This window comes from Hydra vulgaris, chromosome 02 (assembly GCF_038396675.1).
Source record: "Hydra vulgaris chromosome 02, alternate assembly HydraT2T_AEP".
NCBI lineage: Eukaryota > Metazoa > Cnidaria > Hydrozoa > Anthoathecata > Hydridae > Hydra > Hydra vulgaris.
Genome location: NC_088921.1, coordinates 21,622,949 through 21,642,500, shown reverse-complemented (window position 1 = coordinate 21,642,500; position 19,552 = coordinate 21,622,949). Strand labels below are relative to the sequence as shown.

The window sequence follows — 19,552 nt, the reverse complement described above, 5'->3', positions numbered from 1 at the left end:
TATTTTACTTGATTATTAGTTTTATTAATTGTAATGAGTATTTAAAAAAATATTAAAATATTAATTGTTGTTCAAAGTGTTTTTTTAAATCTAATTCACTCCCAACAAGGCTGCAAGCAACCACTATTCAGTTAGTAGTTACTAAAAAATCAAGAATAGAGTTAAAGTGCACAAAAGTGGTGGACAGATGACTTAAAAAGTTATAGGTTGTATGAGTCAGGAAAACATAAAGATGGGAGAGAGTTTTAAAAGAATAAAGTGCATGGAAAAAATATAGAAGAATAAAGATTTTTAGAGCCTGCGGAGACAGATCAGTATAAGGATGCAACTTTACTGAATGATAATAATTCCATTGAGCTGCGACCATGAAAGTATTTGTTAAAAAGACAAAGAGATGCACCCTTACAATGATGAGAGGCTTAAGCTAGACAGATAAAGCAGGCCTAACTACGTTTACAATGTATTTTTTTTAAACTTTGTCTAGAAGAGAAAGAGCATCAAATATAAAACAGTATTCCATACAGGGATGAATAAGAGATTTGTAAAGGTAGAAGATGGAATCAGGAGTAAGATAATAGCAAGCACAATAAAAATAAGCCCCCTTAGCAAATGCTAACTTGGCAATTTATTGTATTTAAGTTTTCCAAAGCTTAGTAGTGATTGATAATCCAAGGAGACATAAAAATGAGGACTCAGTAAGAGAGTTGCCATTCATTATTGAAGGAATGTTGACAGCATTGTGATAGTTGTTTGCTGTAAATAACTGAGTTTAAAATTCACAAGTTACTGCAAGTCTCAAGGTGTTTTAGAAGTGATATCAAATTTAAGATAAGTTGCTATTTCTAAGAAATAGAAAGAAAAAAGAATTTTTTCAAGACAGAAATATAAAGTTGAGTTGTCAGTAAATGAAGCATTTTTAGCCATTTTATTTGTCAGTGAATGAAGCATTTATTAATGAAGACAATTTTACATTTAAAGTTGCCATGCTGTCTCCATCTATTAGTCATGATAGATTGAGGCAGCTACAGCAATTAGCTAACTGCTGTGATATTTCAGTCACAGCAGTTTTTATGTTTTATGGCTTAAGTCAGCCATAAAACATAAAAACTGAAAACCGTATTGACTGTCAAACAGTAAATTATTAGGCTCAAAATAAGATGTTAGAAATTTGTTGATCAAAGACTGAAAGACCTTGCTAATAATAGAGAGAAGACTGATTGAACAGTAGTTTACATTAAGTAATTATTTTTTATTTTAACCGTTAACCTCTTTTAAAGTTGTAGTTGTGTTAATTATTATTAATTTTTTTCATATTGGATTGAACTTTTTTTTCATATTGGATTGAACTTTTTTTTCATATTGGATTGAACTTTTCATATTGGATTGAACTCTCTTTAAAAGAAAATCTTTTGATTCATGAAACCAACTATAAAAAAACTTCAAATGAACTTTCTGACATAGGTTGCAAAAATGTTGTAATAAAAATCAAAGCTAATTGCAACGATCACCTGATGCCATTAAAGAGGATATTGAATTCTTAACTGACCAAGAGTCAACCAGAAAAATATATAACTGAGGATATTGACATGATTTACCAAAAGAGAATCGATCGTAAGGAAAAATCATAGATAATAAAATTTTTTTGAAAATTGTATTGTCTTTGATTCTGATACAGAATCAATATATTTTGATTCAAATTCATCTAATGATTCAATATTCGATGTACCTAGTGAAAAAACATTCCCTGTACCATTAACGAGAGAAAAAAAAAAAAGATCTGATGAGCTGCACCTGTCAATATCAGAGGATGGATTAATAATAGTGATACGTGAAGTTGCTACAAGATTTTATTTAAGTGTAAGAGGTCATCCAGCATTTCTTTCTTCAATTCTGAAGCATGCCAGGCATAATTTAAAAGTTTTATCAAAATCAGAAACACACAGAAAAAGATTTCATTTCATCAAAAACAAAAAGGAAGAAATTACAAATAGTTATAAAAATTATTTAATTGGTAAGAAACTCTTGCTTCACTTTCATAGTAAATTGTGTTATAAATGGGATCTTAAAAATATTATTACTGTTAAAATGGAAAGGAAAGTAAGCATTATGACTCCTGAAGATAAATGTAGTGATATTCTGCTAGGAGTGTTCCAGGCGTTTCATTCATCTAAAGCCAAAGATCAAGCAAAACAAATAAAAAAGAAACTAGAAGATTTTGAAATTAAAAACAACATATTTGCTGTTTGTACTGATACAACTGCTTTAAACACTGGTACACCTAATAGTGGAATTGAACTTATATATATAGGTATGTTGTTAAAAATCTTCAGGTATGCAATGAAGATATTACCTCATTGGACATATGTACCTCATTGGGCATATGAACAGACTATATAAGATTATGTGAATTAAGTTGAACTCATAAGAAGCTGAAATTTTTGAAAGGTAGATGTCAACAAATTGCACCTTTTGTAGCAATATTTTAAATTTCTTGATTTCTGAAGTCATCTATCATAATCCAGGCATCTAATGATCTTAAAGGCACTATATAATGATGTTAATTAGGCATACATGGTACTTGGCTAAAGAAAACTTATCAACTACTCCTATCCAAAGGATGTTTCTTATTTTAAAATAAAGAAACCAGAGATTAGAGATGATATAATCATTAACAAGAAAATTTATTTGCTCAAGTTTGTTGGAAAAAAAAGCTGTTATATTTTTTTCATACTCTATCTTAATCTAAAAGATATATTGTTTTAGATCTCTGATGGAAAATTTAAAGATTTTTATCCCAGCTTCAAGTTTTATAAAGATTTTGTTTCAAATATTCAGTGCATAAATGACTGCTCTGAACAAAATATTTGTATAATGCAAGATTTCCTGAAAGACTGTTTTATTGAAAGTTAGAGACAAAACATCATGGTGGTTGCTTAAGAAAATAAAGACAGTGGATAAAAGAATTAAAAAAAAAATCAATTTGAACAACATAACTCCAGGCAAAAAATATTTTAGATTAAATTAAAATTTTTTTTAAACTCTACTCAAACAAAATATATTTTCAACCAAAATAAACTGTTTTTTCTTCAGATTGTTTTATTTAAATATTAGTCATTTTGATAGATGAAAATCTACAACTAACACTTCCTGATGGTTTTGAGACCTAAAACTTTGCATTTTTTTATTCAAGGTATATAACCAGGATAGGTTTCAAACCTTTTGGTTCTGTTAAAAAGTTGTATTTTTGGGACGTGTATAATTTGTTTTTGGTATTTAAGGTTCTTCTAAAACTGCACAACTTTTGTTAGACCTTGAAGCTCCTGTTGGGGTGTATGACAATGATGGCAATTTCTGCCTATCTTATTTAATAGAAAAAATGCAAGATGTAGCTTATCAAGCCCTTAATCAGTTTAAAGTTGCAAATATATCATTGGGAAGAAATGAAGTTTATTTAAGTTATTTAGAAAAAAATCCTAATTCAAAAGTTGGTAATTTTACAAAAGTTCCATTTGAGGTATAGTTTCTATTTTTTATGTTTGTTATTTAGCTACTTTTTTCAAACCTACTCACATTTTAATTTTTTTTTCATGTATTTAATGAACTTTTTGAGTAAAGAATAAAAACAGTTTATAGATTTATTTTATCAGTTACCAGTAAGATATTCATAAACTTAATGTCTATAAATAAATTTTATTTCATTTTCACAAATAAATTTTTATCTTTAGTCATAAATAAAATAAGAACTTGGGATGATGTTGAATTAAAAAAAAAAAAATTATAACATTTGTGAAAAGAATACTCATAAACAAAAACACTTCTTTCTTAAAACAATAAAAATTTTTTTTCCTGCTTTCACACATTTTAATCTTTTAAAACTTCTATGTTTTAAAAGATTTAAATTAATATACAAATATTAAGAAAAACATTTTCTTTAAGAAAAATTGCAAAACCATTTTACAATGCTTTAAAATTAAATTAAAACTTTTGATTTTCTGAATCATGTTAAATCTAAAGTTTTGAAAAAAATTTATTTAACAATTTGTTTATTAAAAAAAAAAAAAAAAAAATCACAATTGTGGTTAACATGTTTTTATTTGCAAGAATTAGTTACTATTTAATCTTAACTTAATAAATACCAGTTAAAAAATATCAAAAAACAATTTAAATATTCAAAGAGATGAGATGTTTATCAATTTTTGCTCAGCAAATATTTGATAAATGAGTAGATGTAGTTGCCATTTCACACACATATGATAAGTACACTGTAATGCTTCTTACTGAGGCCTGATGTTTAATTATAAGGGATAAAAGGTCAAATAAACATTAAACACATTGATTTCTGAAAAAATCTTAAGGTCTTATAATAAATAGTTACCTTAAATCTCCAACTGAATACATTTGAGCAAAATATCTACTTTTTTTTAAATTTTAATAAGTATTAGAAATAGGGATAAAACGAAACTTCTTTGAGATTCGAGATTTGATTCAATTAGAAAATATATTGACAGCTTGATGCAAAAATCAATGTTAAAATTTCTGGTTCACATAGGATTAATGTATATAACATTTGTATAATTTATCTTTTAGATGATTACTATTTATGATGAGTATGATCTTATTATGCATCCAGTGATTCAAACAATGCTTGAAGTTAAATGGAAAAAACTAGGTCGTTTCATTACTCTTCGCCAGTTGTTTATATTATTTATTTACCTCTCATGTTGGATGGTTTTAGCTTACTTGTTTGATCCATCAGGAATTTATTACAAGCCTCTTAAAGTGAAAGGTTGGAAAATTATTTTGGAAATTATTATCATTGCTGCTGCAGTTTTTTTTTTTTATGAGGTAGATTTTTTTTATTTTTTTGTTTTTTTTTGGGATTTTTTTTTTAGTTCAAAAAAAAAGTTTTTATTGGTCTGTCATTCTGAATACACAACAGTTTGTATAGGTCATATTTTTTATATCATAAATTGATATATCCTTTGTACTTCTTTGTACATTTTTAACTTTTATAAAATTTTTAAAGTTCTGTTTTGCTGGTATTACCATGCTTATATATTCTATTTCTAATTTAGTTTTTTTCATCAGTTGTCAATATACTTTACTGTGAATTAAGTAGCGCTCTAGTTTTTACATCTAAAGTTAATGCACTTAGAATAAAATAACTTTTCATGTATTGTTTTGTGTGTCAGGTAATATGTATAAATGTATATTTAAGAAGCTATAAAGCTGTATCAGGTATTGAGCATTTTCATGGTTTAATCATGGTAATATATTTCATGGTGTTGCATTTGAATGCTGTATGACATTTTTTTCCACAGCAATTTCTGTTATGTTTTTGGTATTTCTTTGATAAAATAAATTAATAAAAAAAGTAAAATGAAGTGAACTTGTTATTGAAGAGAAATAGTTTTTCTGTTGGGCATAAAAAAATTAAAGATATTGGCAAATATAGTTACTTTTAATGTTTAAAAAAAAAAAAATTAAGTATTTAACACACAAAATTTTTTCCAAAGCACAGAACAACATTACTGAAAGTTTGAAACCACAGAACTACATTTGCTCTGTATATATATATATGTCCACAAACTTTTTAATTGATTTCCTATTTTAATTGTTTTTTAATTACATTCTTCTCAATCATACTACTATTTATAATTATTTTAATTATAAGTTAGTTTGCTATAATTTATTACTATAATAACGATTTAATATAATAATAATGATTAATATAATAATAATGACCATCTTAGTCACATGTCATTATGACCATTTTAGTAACATGTAAAGACTTTTCAAACACTTTGATAAGATCTAAAAAAAATTAGATACACAAAATTGGATTGAAAAGCAGTAAGCCAACCAATGCAGTAGCGAATAATAGTTTTAAAGGATGGAAATGAAGAAGAAAAGGAGAAACACCAATGATGATATAAAGGATGGTATAAAGAAATAGAAATGATGGTATAAACAGGCTTGGTCGGGAAGCAGGAGCGATCGCTCTTGATAACTGACCACGGGAATAATATTTAGTTGCGAAAAGCTGGCCAGATTTTTTAGTCGTTTTGAGAACATTTCAAAAAACAAAAAAAAAGCGCAAAAAAGATTAATTGGACCAATAAGAGACAGCTACAAAAAAAAATAATCTAAAAAATACCTTTTAACGCGAAAAACTTAAAGCAAAATAAATTACGATTAGAACAAATATTTTCGAAACATCGCTCTTTTATAGTTTTTTTTATTAAGTTAAGCGACATTTTTTTATATAAAAAACTTTATATAAAAAAATAAAATAAGGAAGCTAATATTTTTTTATATAATAAGGAGTTTAATATAGTTTTTATTTATATACTCTTGTCTTATTTCCAGTGCTGAACAGAAGGGTTAGGGTTAAAGGGGGCTATAGTCCCAGACCCTGCAATGTTAGGGGCCCCAAAATAGTCAAGAAGACTTTTTTTTAGTCATTTTTACGGTGTGGCACATAAAAAGGCATCCAATATAAAAATAGCCCCGGCCCCGAAAAGTCTAACAAGGTTCTAATAAAACTAATGCTTTATTTTTATTTAAGCTAAATTATTATATATATAAAAAAGTTAATTTTTTTAATAACAATTTTATGTTTCGCGTGAAATTTTTAGCATATTTGAAACAATTTTTCTTAGTAAAATGAATAATCAAATAATTAAATCATTTTGTTACTGTAGAAATTAAATTAACTAGATAGAAATCAACTAAAAAGATAGAAATCAACTAAAAATACTTTATGAAGAGGAAGCGGAACTGCTTCATAATATCACTAATGATGTTTAGCGAGTGGGCTTTTTAATTTTAATCAGTATTTGAAACAGAAAAAGTAACTTTAATTTAAAGGTAATGAGTTTGTAAGAATCGCAACTGAAGCAAAAATATTTAGAGCTAGTAAACCAATATGTAAGAACTTGAAAACTTTTCTTTATATTTCATAACTTTCTAAACATATATATATATATATATATATATAATATATATATATATATATATATATATATATATATGCATATATATATATATATATATATATATATATATATATATATATATATATATATATATATATATATATATATATATATATAGATCTATAGTTTGTTGTCTTTGGGAAGAGCGGAAGGAAAAAAGTGATTCTTACGCCAACACATACGTCACTTTTAATTACCTTTGACTTTCGTCCAACATTTGCGTGTTGGACGAAAGTCAAAACCATTAATTTAATTACAAATTAATTGTTTTTTAAAAAAACCACAAAAACGCAAATTTAATTGACCAGAATGTTTTTAAAAACATTCTGAATGTTTTTAACAATATTAACAATGTTTTTATTTTTATTTTTTTTAATAAAATGTTTTTATTTTTAATTTTTTAATAAAATGTTTTTATTTTTATTTTTTTCACTGTAAATCATGCTCGGAGTGTTGCTACATCGACTATCTTATAGCCTGACTCGTTAGGGAGTGCTACTACATCTACTATCTTTTAGCCTGACCCGCAAGGGAGTGCTGCTGCATCGACTGAGGGTTTGGTTTGGGCAGGGGGTCTATTAATTAATAAAAAAAATTCCGGTCTTGCATTTTAATTTTTACTTTTTGTCAACAAAATATGGAAAAAACTTTCAGACAACATATAAGAGTATATATATATATATATATATACATACATACATACATACATACATACATACATACATACATACATACATACATACATACATACATACATACATAGATATATATATATATATATATATATATATATATATATATATATATATATATATATATATATATATATATATATATATATATATATATATATATATAGCACGAGTTACATTGTATGCATGTTTGTGTTTAGTAACCAGAAACTTCTTTTAAGTTTATTTCATAATTAGTCTTATTAAACTTCAATGTTTATTAAAAATTTCATTGAAAACACAATTATTGTTCAAAGTCTTTTTGTTTAACAAATAGATTGTAAAAATTGCTTTAAAAGATTACATTAGAATAAAAAACAGATGCACATAATTTTATTTACATAAAAAATGCATACTTTTAACTAAAAAATAAGAATATACTAATAAAAATAAAAATCAATAATACATAATAAACTTTCAAAATTTTGACAATTTAAAAAGTATATATTTAAAACACTTATTTTTGTAAACAAGAAATATTAGTTTAAAAGATTTACGGCTTTGCTGATGTGGCTCCGAGAATGAGCCATAGTATTAAAGTATTAGTTTGTATGATATATGTTCTTAAAACAGTATATGCTAGAAATATCCACAAAATTCAAATAAAACAATTTTTTTAACAATTCAACAGATAACTCTAGAACTTTATTTCTCTTAGTCAGCGTATTTTTTAAACCAATACAATTAGTTTGTTCAAAGATTTGGCAGGTTTTTAGTGTTTGCGGATATTCTTTTTATTCTTCCGCACCATGATGTTTTGAGAACATTCAAGTTTATGTATGTTTCCATGTATCTGTAAAACAAAATTTTTTTTTTTATGGACATTCATAAACTTAAATGATCTCAAAACAATTACAAACCCTGGCCAGTTTTTCGCAGCTAAATATTATTTCCGTGGTCAGTAATCGAGAGCGATCACTCCCGCTTCCCGACCAAGCCTGTATAAAGAAATAGAAATGATGGTATAAAGAAATAAAAAGAATATTGTTTAGAACAGGTATAAAATAATAGAAAGAAGGTTGTTTAAAACAGATGTCATTCAGCGCCATACAGAATCGGGAAGGATTAAAAAAAAATGCTAATTTTGAAAACAATTTTTTGTTAAATAATTATTTTTTTAAATAAGAAAAATAATAAAAAGATTTTCATGTAACAAAAATGTTACAAATACTGGGCATTGCAGGATGTACTATAATTGCATGTTGTTAATGGTTTTAATTTTTTAGACAAAAATCTTAACCACATTAACTAAGATTTCAATCAATAATATTTCTTTTCTCACTTTTTATGAAATTTCTAAATAATTTTTTTAATCTTTGTTTTTTTGTTTTTACTGAATAATATAGAGATTGAAGAGTATGCATCAGAACATACTCCCACTGATTCCAGATGCATCTGAGCAATTCTTTACATGAATTCTCAAGTACCTTACAAAAATAGACAATCATTTATTTTGTTAAGCTATATGTACTTGAATCAGTATAGAGATTATTAATTCCATATAAAAAATTTTATTACAGGTTGTGTATATTGTCAGTATTGTTTGTTAATAAATTTATACAATTTTTATGTAAATTTATTTAAAAAAATTTACAAAAAAAATAAAAATATAATTCTTATCAAAAACTTTAATATTAATTTATGATATATTTACTTGATTATTATCATACTTTAATATTTAATTATGATATGTCACATGATGTGTCATCTTTCACTAGCACTGTATATGCTCTGTTTTTTATCATGTATAACTTTGTGTACATGAATCGATTTGAATTCAAACACTCTAACATAGACATTAAACATAGGTAATATTTTTGTTAACTTTTATTTTAAAAATATCCAGTAATGCAACTATTTTTCGTCACATCATTCACCCACATATCACATGTCATTCACCACAATTTATTTCAATTAATCAATATATAAGCTACGAAAGATTTTACTGTTGTAATTTTCTTAATTATATTAAACAATTCTTGGTCTGATTTAACAAAGAACTAAATAAAGCAAATGCTATCATTTTTTTTTTTAATTTTTGATTCACTCCCAACAAGGCTGCAAGTAACCACTATTAAGTTGGCAGTTACTAGAAAAAAAGAATAGAGTTACAGAAATTTAGTGCTTGAATTGCAAATTTTACAGCGAACTTGTTTTGTATAACAGACTTATAAGTACAGATTCTATGTAGAATGAATCTTTACTTTTGTATAAGAACAGATTCTTGTAGGCAGGTAGGCCTAGGTACAGCTAGCAGTTTTTCCATAGTAAATCTTCAGTTTATTTACCATGTAAACAAACTGTAGATTGTAAACCATGTGAACAAACTGTTTGCAAGACACATAAATCACAAGACATTTATGACTCACCCGCCATATTTACTATACTTAGCAATTTGCAAAATTTTCCTTAACTTGAAAAAACAAAACAATTGAGGAGACAAAGATTGCATTGCTGGAAGAGTTTTAGACTATACCTATATATATATATATATATACTTATATATATATATATATATATATATATATATATATATATATATATATATATATATATATATATATATATATATATATATATATATATATATATATATAAATTTCTTCGCATATCAAAAAAGCGTTAGCACAAGTGTGTTACAATTAAGAGAACTTCCACCAGACGCAATTATCCATTATCACCAAATACTCGAGTAGTAAGTGCATGGTTTTACCACATTGGTAAGTCGTGTATATATTATTTTTTGGCAAATAAACTGAAAATTTACCATGGAATGAACTCTACTGTAATAACGTCTACTTGCCTACAAGTTTGTTGACAATCGTTAGAACGCAAGTTGCCTTAGTTTAAAGATTTGATGTTTTTTTAAAGATTTTAGTGTTGTTTTACCATCAGAGCTATTGTTTGAAAAAAAGTTAAAGCAAATATCGTTTTTATCTTTTAAAATATTTAAATTAACTTTTAATATTGTTTACGTGACGTTTATTCAGAAGAAATAATGTTGTAAGTAAAAGCATTTAACCGCAATTGTAAACTAATAGATATTTTAATAACAGTTTGTTTTTTAATAGCAGTTTGTTTAATAATTTTTGTGTTTAATTTCAAAAATTAGTTAAAGAAAATAAAGTGTTTTAAGTTTTATCTTAAGGAATTAAATATATAAATTCCTTTTAAATATAAAAATTATTTATTGTCATAATAGTTTAAAAAATGCACGATTTATTTTGATGTAAATATTTTATTAATAAGATATTTTGTTTATTGTTAATTCAATAATGTAAAGTTTTAATGATGTTTGTTTAATTTATGAAAATAAATTATGATCACGAATATAATAAGAAAAAACTCTTTATTGTTTAATAACATTATTAAAAAGAGTTCACAAAATAAATAAGAAAAAATTTATTAACAGTTAATAAAATAACCAAAAACCAACTGTAAAATTATAAGAAAATAATCAAATATTATGTTACCTTTTATGAAATAAATATTTTTTTTAAAGTAAAATTTAGTTCATATTTGAAAAAAATAATAAAAATGATTTTTCAAATAGGAACTTAGATTTTATTTGTAACTTGTTATAGTGAGAAAAAACAAACTGTTTGTATGATTTTTAACGCGTTAATAAAATAGCTTTAATTACAATGCGGTACTTGAAAAGACGCTAGTGACACAATATAACTTCTAACAATACAAAATATATTTGCTGAGTTGAGTTACTTTGAAATGCGTTACGCGTTTTCGTTATGCAGCGAATCCTTGTAACAAGGCCTGATATATATATACAATCGTTAAAACACAAGTTGCCTTAGTTTAAAGATTTGATGTTCATTTTAAAGACTTTAGTGTTGTTTTACCATCAGTGCTATTGTTTGAAAAAAGTTAAAGCAAATGTCACTGTTTGTAAAGTTTAAAGTTATGTTATATATATATATATATATATATATATATATATATATATATATAATCTATATATATATAATCTATATATATATATATATATAATCTATATATATATATATATATATATATATATATATATATATATATATATATATATATATATATATATATATATATATATATATATTTATCTATATATATATTATGTTAGTGTTTTCTACAAATAGAGTGCTCAATGCTATTAAAGAACAGAGCAATAATAAATTAGTAAAAACACTTACATAATTTCAATCTTCAACAACTTGATTTACCATCAGTATGTTTATCAGGAAGCTTCCTGATGAGCCTACTGATTGTGAAACAATTAGAAATTAGATAAGTATTTTTACCAATACAAATATATATATATATACATACATACATACATACATACATACATACATACATACATACATACATACATACATACATACATACATAAATACATACATACATACATACAGACACACAGACAAACATACATACATACATACATACATACAAACCGACATACATACATACATATATATATATATATATATATATATATATATATGTATATGTATATATATATATATATATATATGTATATATATATATATATATATATATATATATATATATATATATATATATATATATATATATATATATATATATATATATATATAAATGTATATTTATATATCAGGGTGTTAGCCAGCTCAATAGCACTGCATATATCACATTTCCCAATGGGTTTAAAATTCCCAAAATTCAATGACCTTTTTTTTAAAAAAATTATAAGACAATATCAATAAAAGTTCCCAATATTTAGTATAACTAATATATATATGCACACATATATTTTCAGTGTTAGTGAAAGTCCATTTCTTATATAGAGCTGATTAGTTCATCTGCCAATTAATAAACTTGTGACTCACTATTAATAGTGAATTTGTGGCCATTAATAGTGTATGCCACTATTAATGGTATTAATGTTATACTCTTTAAGCCTCGAAACATCGTTTATGAGTAGGGATGGCAAAAATCCCGGAAATTCTCAATCCCGGGATTTCGGAATTACAAATTTGTCCCCGGGAAATCCCGGGATTGAATGAAAAACTTACAATCATAGAAGATAAAGCCTGCGAAGAACTTTTAATTATCAAACACTATTATATGATTAATTTAACTGATGAAGTAAAGTAATTTAAACTATAAATAACACCTTTAAACGATAACACAAAATAACAATGTTTAAAAATAATATAAGTATACATTAATATATAAGAGTTGTAATTCGTTTTGAAAGCTCCACCTTAAAAAACTCAAAGCGTCCATCATTTCATCGTTTAATCGTGTTCGATTTTTAGAGCATAAAAACCCAGCGGCTGAGAATGCTCGTTCAGACTCTACACTTGTTGGTCGTATAGATAGAATATAGTTATACACTTTTTGAAGGTGATCACCTCTTGTGCCACCACTTTCAAATAAAAACATTTCTTTTTGAATCTTAGAAGTTATACTTTCTACCCTTATAGGTGTTGTTCGTATAGCTATCAATCCTTTTTCCATAACTTCGTTTAATTGTTCACTAATTGTTTTGACTTTCTTATCACCTTCGTCGCTTCTTAAAACCTGGTTTAGCTGAACATCACAACTGCTGTCTGCTGCTGATGCTATATCTGCGGGATGAAAACGCTTTATCATGCTTACTATAATCTTTTTATTTTGATTACTTGTATTTGGTACAAAAACATCTGTGATTTTCGTTGATGTAACCTGGCCATTATGAAGATAATAAACTAAGCTACTTAATGGTGTTCTCCTCTCTTTAATTCGGTGACTCAAAGCAGCATACAGTTTGTTCCCGATTTCAGATTTTTGTTGTTTTATTTTGGTCAACATAAACTCTAATGCAATGTCAGCTGTAATTAAAGTTGCGTCTCGTCGACAAAGTGCTTCCACAGTGGCTTTAACAGGAGTCAAAAGTGCTACTAAATCAGATACAATTTTATATTCATTTTCGTCCATCTTAATTGAATCGTCAATTTTGGAATCCAATTCTAAATCTAGAAATGCCTTTTTAACACAATATTTTAATTTGTCAAATCTTTCAAGCATAAGCAATAAGCTGCTCCATCGGGTTTTACAATCCATAATCAAATGGATGACCTTTCCAAACTCAATTTTTACGTACTTTTGTAAATAATTTTCATTTTTGGTTAGGGACCTTTTAAAGATTTTTACAATTTTCCTGACCTTTGTTATAACAGGTCCAAAAACTTGGTGTTTAATAGTAACCTCAGAGGTTTCATTAAACAAAAATGAATTATTTGAATCTTGAATACAATCTTCCTCTTCAGAAGCATAGTCATTAATACAATCATTATCTTTTTCTTCATCACTGTGGTTCTCTAAACTTGCAAAGGTAGTGTGCTCATCATCTAAAATTTCATCGATTTCCAAGTAATTGGGGTCATTTTTATAAAGAACTGATATTACTGCCAGCTGTAGAGCGTGGGCAAAGCATAGTTGTTGATCACTTTCTATAATTTTTCCAAGTTTCTTCATGACGCTTGCACCATCCGTGGTAATACCAATGATATCGTCCTCAAGTTTTATTTTAAAACTGTTGAGTCTTTCGTTCAGAAGTGAAACGCACTTTTCTGCTGGCATAGATCCTAAAATGCGAATCAAACCTAAATTCCAATAACTTTTCAACTCGTGTACGTTCACATTCATGTATCTGCAGTTTCCAAAAGAAGTCCACTCATCAAGCGTTAAGGAAAACTTGAAGCCTCTTTATATTTGATCAATTATTTCCTTTATAACTAGTTTTTTAACCTGTTCATAGTAGTCTAACACCATTTTTCGAATAGTGTTTCGTGATTTTGGGACATTTTTAAAGTCTCGTGCAACTAACCCAGCTCGTATATCAGAAGAGTTGCAAATTGTATAAAATGATATACCATCTTTTGCTGCCATTCGGGCAAATACTTCAGGTAGGCATTCATCTTTTTTCGATGTTGTTGGAAAGTAACTTGTGATTTTCGGTTTTTTATTTTTCGGTTCTAATAATTCTTTTGAAGTTGAAGGTGTCGTGGATAAACTTGATTCCTGTGATGTTAATTTAATTTTATGTATGGAAAGTAAATGGGTATGAAGACCTTTCGTTGAACCACCAGCAATTTTTAATATTTTTTTGCATGTAATTACTTTGCATAAGGCTGTTTCATCTGCTCCTTTTAAAAAATGTTTCCATATGAGATTTGTGCTGTTGAATTCAGCGTAGTTAGTCATGATATTAGGCTAATTTCTATCTTATTGAGGAAAAAAAAGTGATATTTTAAGCTATTTATTGACTAATTATCTTTATTCATAATTCAAAATGAACTTATGTGAAAACAATTATACTTCGAATTAATAAATAAAGTTTATTTAATATACCTTCCATATTTGATAACTTTTAATGTTAAAGAACTTGTGACAATCACGCCAACGTTAAGAATTTAAAAAATAAAAGGAAAACATTGCATGGAGAATAAGCAGCTCAACAAATTTTATAGCGAAAATTTAGACATTTTAAATAAATAAATTAAGTTTAATCAATTTTTGTTTTTATTTATTGTTTATTACAATCCCGAAATCCCGGGAAATTTTAGAGACTAATCCCGGGATTTCTGGATCATGAATTTGTCTGTAATCCCAGGATTTCGGGATCCCGGGATTGCCATCCCTATTTATGAGGCTAATAACTTGTTCTCTTGCTTATCTTGATAGTTTCTTCCATGACGACAGTTAGTCTTAATGAGTATTTTTCTTGATAAGACAGATTTTAGTCTTGATAATTTCTTTAATAGGATTTTCTTTATCAGGAATCAAAGTTTGAACATATTGATTTTTAATCTTGATAGATTTTTTATATAATTAAAAATCAATAATATCTTTAATGAACCCTCAACTGATGAGTGACTAATGCTGGCTTCTTATCCAATCAAAGGTTTGTAATTAATCTTAGTTAGTAAGCTTTATTACTTCTATGCTACTTTCACTACTTCACAGTATTGCTAATATGGTGTTAATTTCCAATGATCATGTTGGCAAATCATAAGAAATGACTACAAATTACTTAACACTTTTAATTTTAAAAAAAAACTTCACATTAATTTTCTGATGTGTTCTAGAAAAGTCAATGATGCCTTTTTAAGCTAATATTAAAGTTTCTTATGCTCTGTTATATTTTAATTGTGGTTTTACAAGAATATTGAATATGTAAGTTTATAAATATTGAATATTTCTACATGTTTTTTTTAGGATGTTACAAGAATTAGGGAGACCGTTAAAGCCCAAACAGCATGGGTTGAAATGAGAAGACACAAGCTTCGCTCACAATATCCATATTGTCATCCGGCATGGCCTAGTGACCGACAAAATGTTGATGTTGAAATAGAAAGGCTTCAAGGGTCACCTAGTCTTGCAAACAAGCAACAATTTTGGATTTTTTACGAATTTAGTATGTTGATTATTATTGCAGCTATTATTATTACAAGAATAATTGATGCTTATGTTTCAACAAAAGCATCTTACCTTACTCACAAATGTATATTTGCAATTGGCTTGATGGTATCATTTTTGCGTGTTTTGAAAATTTGCATTCGGTTTAGATATTTTGCTGTATATCTTAAGGTTGCAGGTACACAGTTAATTAATTTTATTTAAATGGTGGTATCAGAAAATTGATATATTAAAGTTTATTAACTAGGTCATTGTGTTCTATGTTTCATTAAAATGAAAGTTACACAGTAATAAATCATAAGCTTAATTAGTATAGACTTAGTATGGTTGGATACAGTCATCCTATTTCAGGCATGTCAAATCATCAGAAAGAACAAAAATAATCTCATCCTTTTCATTTTGCTTGTTTTTATAGATGTTAAATAAAATACAATTGTTTTTGAAACCTGAAAATATTTTTTTTTTATGTCTGGATTATAAGGCTGAAATATCTTTTTCTAAAAATGTCTTTAAGGTGTCTTCTCGCAGCTTCTTTTAGGCATCATTGTAAAGATATACTTTAGTATTGGGAATAACATTTCTGGAAAACCTAATGTTTTTTTTTTAAAAAAAAAACGCTTTTTCTTAATTTTTAATACAGGTAATATATGTATGAAAACCCATATTGCAAAAACAAATAAAATGAATTTCTTTATAAAAAAAAGTTAATTAATTTTGGATAACAACAAAATTACAATACTAAATTGAGCAGTACAATAGTAGTAGCAGAGCAGTACAGGCAATTTCTATTAAGCTATAACTCTATAATATTTTACATTATGATAGAAAAACCTTAAAAGCAAACATACTGTTTTGAAAATACTATCTTGATCACTGCAATTCACTAGTCATTTATATATTACAAAAGAATTAAAAAAGATACAAAAGAAAAGCATTCTTCTAAAAACAAAAATATCAGCATTATGAAATCTACTTATGCAGAATTAAATATTATTTATATCACTATGGAAATGTGATGATATTTATATATAAAATATTTATTTAATAAATATTTTATATATATAAAATACAATAATTTATGAATTTAATTTTAATATGAAAATAAGCAAAAGTGCAGTAAATTTAATGCACAAGGTTTTATTTTATTTTTGTTATATAAAATGTCATCATTATAAAAATTGATTAAATAAGTAGTTGGACACTCAAACTTTCACGTTTAATAAAAAATTATAAACCCTTTAATATATATATATATATATATATATATATATATATATATATATATATATATATATATATATATATATATATATATATATATATTCTATTTAACATCTATAAAAATAAGCAAAATGAAAAGGATGAGATTATTTTTGTTCTTTCTGATGATTTGACATGCCTGAAATAGGATGACTGTATCCAAGCATACTAAGACTATACTAATTAAGCTTATGATTTATTACTGTGTAACTTTCATTTTAATGAAACATAGAACACAATGATATATATATATATATATATATATATATATATATATATATATATATATATATATATATATATATATATATATATATATATATATATATATATATATTTATATATATAACTTGCTAATTCTAAATCATGGGGTAAACACATGTTTGCTAATTTGACACTGGTTGACTCTGATTTAACACTGATTGACATTAAACTTTAAGTAATAAGTATGAAAGCAAAGTATTTTTGTTTACTAATTATTTATATATACATACATATATACATACATAACATATATAAAGATATGTTAATAAAAAAATTATTATAAATTAAAAAAAAATGAAAAGTGCTTAAAAAAGCAAAACTGAGATGCATTTAGAGTTGTGAAGTTTAAACAATTTTGTGATTGAAGTATAAACTAGGGAAATCATAAAACATTATTTAGGATCTATTGTTTATTGTTTCAAGCAACTACTCTCAAAAAAATTTTCATACCACTTTTTGCAATGTTCAAAATCAATCAAAGTATTTAAAATAAATGGTAGTTTAGTTATGTCTCATGGTTGGAAACCATATACAGTCCCTGGCCAAATTAATAACCATACAGGACTTGTGTATTTACCAGTTGCAATATATGTTTTTTGCTTATCCATTTAATCATCTATATTATATTACAAATAAAACATTATTATGAAAGAACAATATGTATTTATTGACTCTTTAAAGAAAACGGACCTAAGTATACTTAAATGTCAATATTTTGTTGAGCCACCTTTAGAAGAGCTAGAAGAGCTTTAATTCTGCGCGGCATGCTGTCAATGCAGGACTGTACCGTCTCCTGCATTCAAGGATGATGATTCCAGACGTAAATTATTCTTCCTATGAGTTGAGGTTTGTTTGTAATGACATCTTTAGCCACTTCTCTTTTCATCAACTCCTAAATGTTTTCTATGGGGGTCAGATCTGGGCTATTACCCGGCCAATCCAACAGAGGAATATTTTGCTCTGCCAACAAAGCTTTGACAGATCGATCTGTATGGCAGGGAGCTCCATCTTGCATAAAAGTGAATGGTTCCCCATTTGGAAACCATTCTTGGAGCTGCGGAATTAACTGATTTTGCAAGACATTTTTGTACTGGTCTTGCTTCATCATACCATTTACTATGTACAGACGTCCAGTGCCTTTGCTGACTGACCAAATAATCACTTTTGTAGGGTGCTTCACAGTCTGAACAACACAGTCAGGATGAAATTTTCTACATAAAAATCCATCACATCCATGTTTAAATGTGAATGTACTGCATATAAACTGGTATAATGCGATTAATTCTTAAAAAACTCAAGTGCGTCTAATAATTTGGCCAGGGACTATATATATATATATATATATATATATATATATATATATATATATATATATATATATATATATATATATATATATATATATATATATATATATATATATATATATATATATATATATATATAATTTTAAATGTATTCTAAATATAGAAACCTCAATGTTTTTAAAAAAACAGAACAATGATAAATTTAATTATTAGAAAATCACTTATCAAATTTTTTTCACTATGTATAATGGAAAAAATCTGATAATTAAATTTCTACTAATTTATATAGTTTTATGCCACCGAAAGTAACGGTTTTTCTCATTGTTGCATGATAAAAAGGTATCATTGTAAAATGTTATTTTAACTATTAATTTATTTGCATAATCGGAAATAATTTAGTGAAAATGGAGCTAACATGTTCATATTGTTGTTGGTCAAGTTAAATACTTTATAAAAAATATGTATTTTATAATATATATTGAAAATAACGAAACAACTATTGCAATTTTCATGTAATGTAAGTTAACAAAAACATGATAAATTTTTTTTT

At 26.0% G+C, this 19,552-nt stretch overlaps 1 protein-coding gene across 1 annotated transcript in view; it reads left to right on the top strand.

The window, feature by feature from the left end:
* LOC100209684 (uncharacterized) overlaps positions 1 to 19,552 on the top strand; it is a 42,987-nt gene that overhangs the window by 7,086 nt on the left and 16,349 nt on the right. The window contains exons 3-5 of the mRNA XM_065790287.1: positions 3,279 to 3,514; positions 4,588 to 4,845; positions 15,971 to 16,349. Of these exons, the coding sequence (XP_065646359.1) occupies positions 3,279 to 3,514; positions 4,588 to 4,845; positions 15,971 to 16,349 (873 nt within the window). The remainder of the gene's footprint in view (positions 1 to 3,278; positions 3,515 to 4,587; positions 4,846 to 15,970; positions 16,350 to 19,552) is intronic.